Consider the following 2,256-nt stretch of genomic DNA (forward strand, 5'->3'; position numbering starts at 1 on the left):
CTCTTTCCCATAATTAAGGTCTGCGAATGGCACTTCGTTTGGAGCCGACTGAGGGACTTGAGGGTCAAGCAGAAAGAGAGTTAGCGAGTGCTGTCAAACATAAAGGTGTGCATACTGGAGATCCTGCAGCATCCCCACCTGAGATGACTTCTAATGCACTTGCATCCAGCCTTACCCCTGTGAGGGTAGAGAAAACTTGTTATTCCTCCTTCTCTGCAACTCCATATGGCAAGTGGGGTGACAGTTTATTCACTAAACAGCCTTTCTGGATGGAGGGGAAAGCCCAGAAATTTGGTGGCAGAATATGCAGTACTCAAGGAGTAACTTTGTACCCAGCCTGTAGGACCATTCCTCCTGTCCTTTCCTAGAAAGTAGAGGCTGTTAGAAATCCCTGAAAGCCCTCAGGAGAAGTGATTGGAAAATGCATTTATGATATGCTGCATATCAGATATATTAAAATTCCACATTCTGTCTGCATGGGTGTTTGGTGAGCAGAAGGAAGGGAAGAACTGCACTTGAAAGCCCTAATATTACTTTCCATCTCAGGGAATCTCCATATTGATTTAAAAGTTGTAGTTTCAAAAAATTAATGATTGCAAGAAAATTCCACTTGTTCTGTGTAGAAGTGTTCAAATATAATGTGACTTCCAATTGTTTTCTCTTTCTGTGTCTAGAATTTCTTTCCAGAGCAAATGGTTGCCTGGTGCCAGCAAACAAATGGCAGTATCCCACAGTCACAACTTTTGCAGGTACTGTAAATCCATATGGACAAAGAAGGTTTTGGAGATGGAGGGGAGAGGTTGAAAGGAAGGCAGGGAGAATTCAAAGGTCTGGAAAGAGCTGGACAGAGAAAGATAGAGGTAGTAGCGTAGGGCATTAGTATATGGTACTAAGGTTGAAAACAGGTGACAAAGATCTTACCTAGTGGCGTTGAGGTGTAAGTTATAAACAGAAAGTATTCATAACTGTGTTCATACATATTTGTTCCATCGGTATTCAGTTTACTCTGTGAGAACCTGGTTTGGCCACCTAGCGCTGTTCCTAAAACAGTCTCAGCAGATACATTTCTAGAAAAACAAATATACCTTATAAAGCAAACCAGAAGTACTCCTCTATGCTCCACATCATAGCGTAGGAGAAAGTGTAAAAATGTGTGTGTGTACATTAGAAGACGATGTTGAGATGATGAGAGGTTTTGCTTTTGCTTTTTATGTCCCACGTTTACTCCTGGTGAGAATTAATAATAAGGACCAACTTCCCCATGGCTCAGCCAACTAGCTGCTCTTCTACATAGAAAAACAATTCCCTAAGAAGTAAGCGCAAGTAGTTACAGAAAATCTTACTTTGCAAATAGTGTTTGCAAAGTACTGCTATTTACAGCTCCCCAAGTTACATTACAGAGCTGCATACCTTACGCATACATGTTGGTAGAGTTGTGTAATCCGAGTGGCACTAGCACATGCACTAAATTTATACTGAGGTTTTGATGTTGCTGTACAGTTTCTTAGCGTGGTCGTGGCACGGTTGTTTGGCCTCTAAGGAAGGTGCTGAAGGCTACCTCTCTGACCAGTAACTCATTCACTTAAACCTTTCAGTTTAAGCACTTGGATCTAAACGCTATAGTCTAAATCTTTTTTACTTTAGTTGTTTTCTCAAATGGGGGGCATTCAGCACATAAGGTCAAATGAAAACAGGTTATTAATTCAGTACTGTATTAAGAATATAAGACCGTGATGCATGGAAGACAAATAACAGGCAAACTATAAAGCAGGAGGCACAAAAATGCAAAGAAAGTATACATACAAATAACTCACTTTAGCTTTATTTCAGTAATTTTGCATGTTTGCAAATATGCACTGACTGTTTAAATACAAGTTTCCACTGACTTCTGAACCAGTAGACTCATTTTGTCCCATAACCACTTCAAAATCCATTAAATACTGGTTCCACATTCACTGAAATAAAGCATTAGCATCCACTCTCAGCTGAAAAAGAGAGCAAAAATCAAACCAGTTTCTGGAATTAAAAATGAAAGTCACGTGTGGTGATGTTGGAATTGGGAACCACCGATTGTGGCATGAACTGCCATTGCCACAGACCGGTAGGAACAGAGGTGTTCGCCACTTGGATCCTTTTTCCTGCAGCAAGGAAGTAGAGAATTGAGTTTGCTTGTTAACACAAACAGCAGGACTCCCCGAAAGAGCGTGATGTTCCTGAATGTGGAAAAGATTTAAACGTAGGGTAACTCAAGCAGTA

At 40.6% G+C, this 2,256-nt stretch overlaps 1 protein-coding gene across 1 annotated transcript in view; it reads left to right on the plus strand.

Annotated features, from left to right (window-relative positions):
• The window catches only part of GRB10 (growth factor receptor-bound protein 10), a 28,345-nt gene that overhangs the window by 9,122 nt on the left and 16,967 nt on the right, over positions 1-2,256 (plus strand). The window contains exon 4 of the mRNA XM_010143829.1: positions 675-749. Coding sequence (XP_010142131.1) covers positions 675-749 — 75 coding nt within the window. The remainder of the gene's footprint in view (positions 1-674; positions 750-2,256) is intronic.

This window comes from Buceros rhinoceros, unplaced genomic scaffold (genome assembly GCF_000710305.1).
Source record: "Buceros rhinoceros silvestris isolate BGI_N320 unplaced genomic scaffold, ASM71030v1 scaffold24289, whole genome shotgun sequence".
NCBI classification, from domain to species: Eukaryota; Metazoa; Chordata; class Aves; order Bucerotiformes; family Bucerotidae; genus Buceros; species Buceros rhinoceros.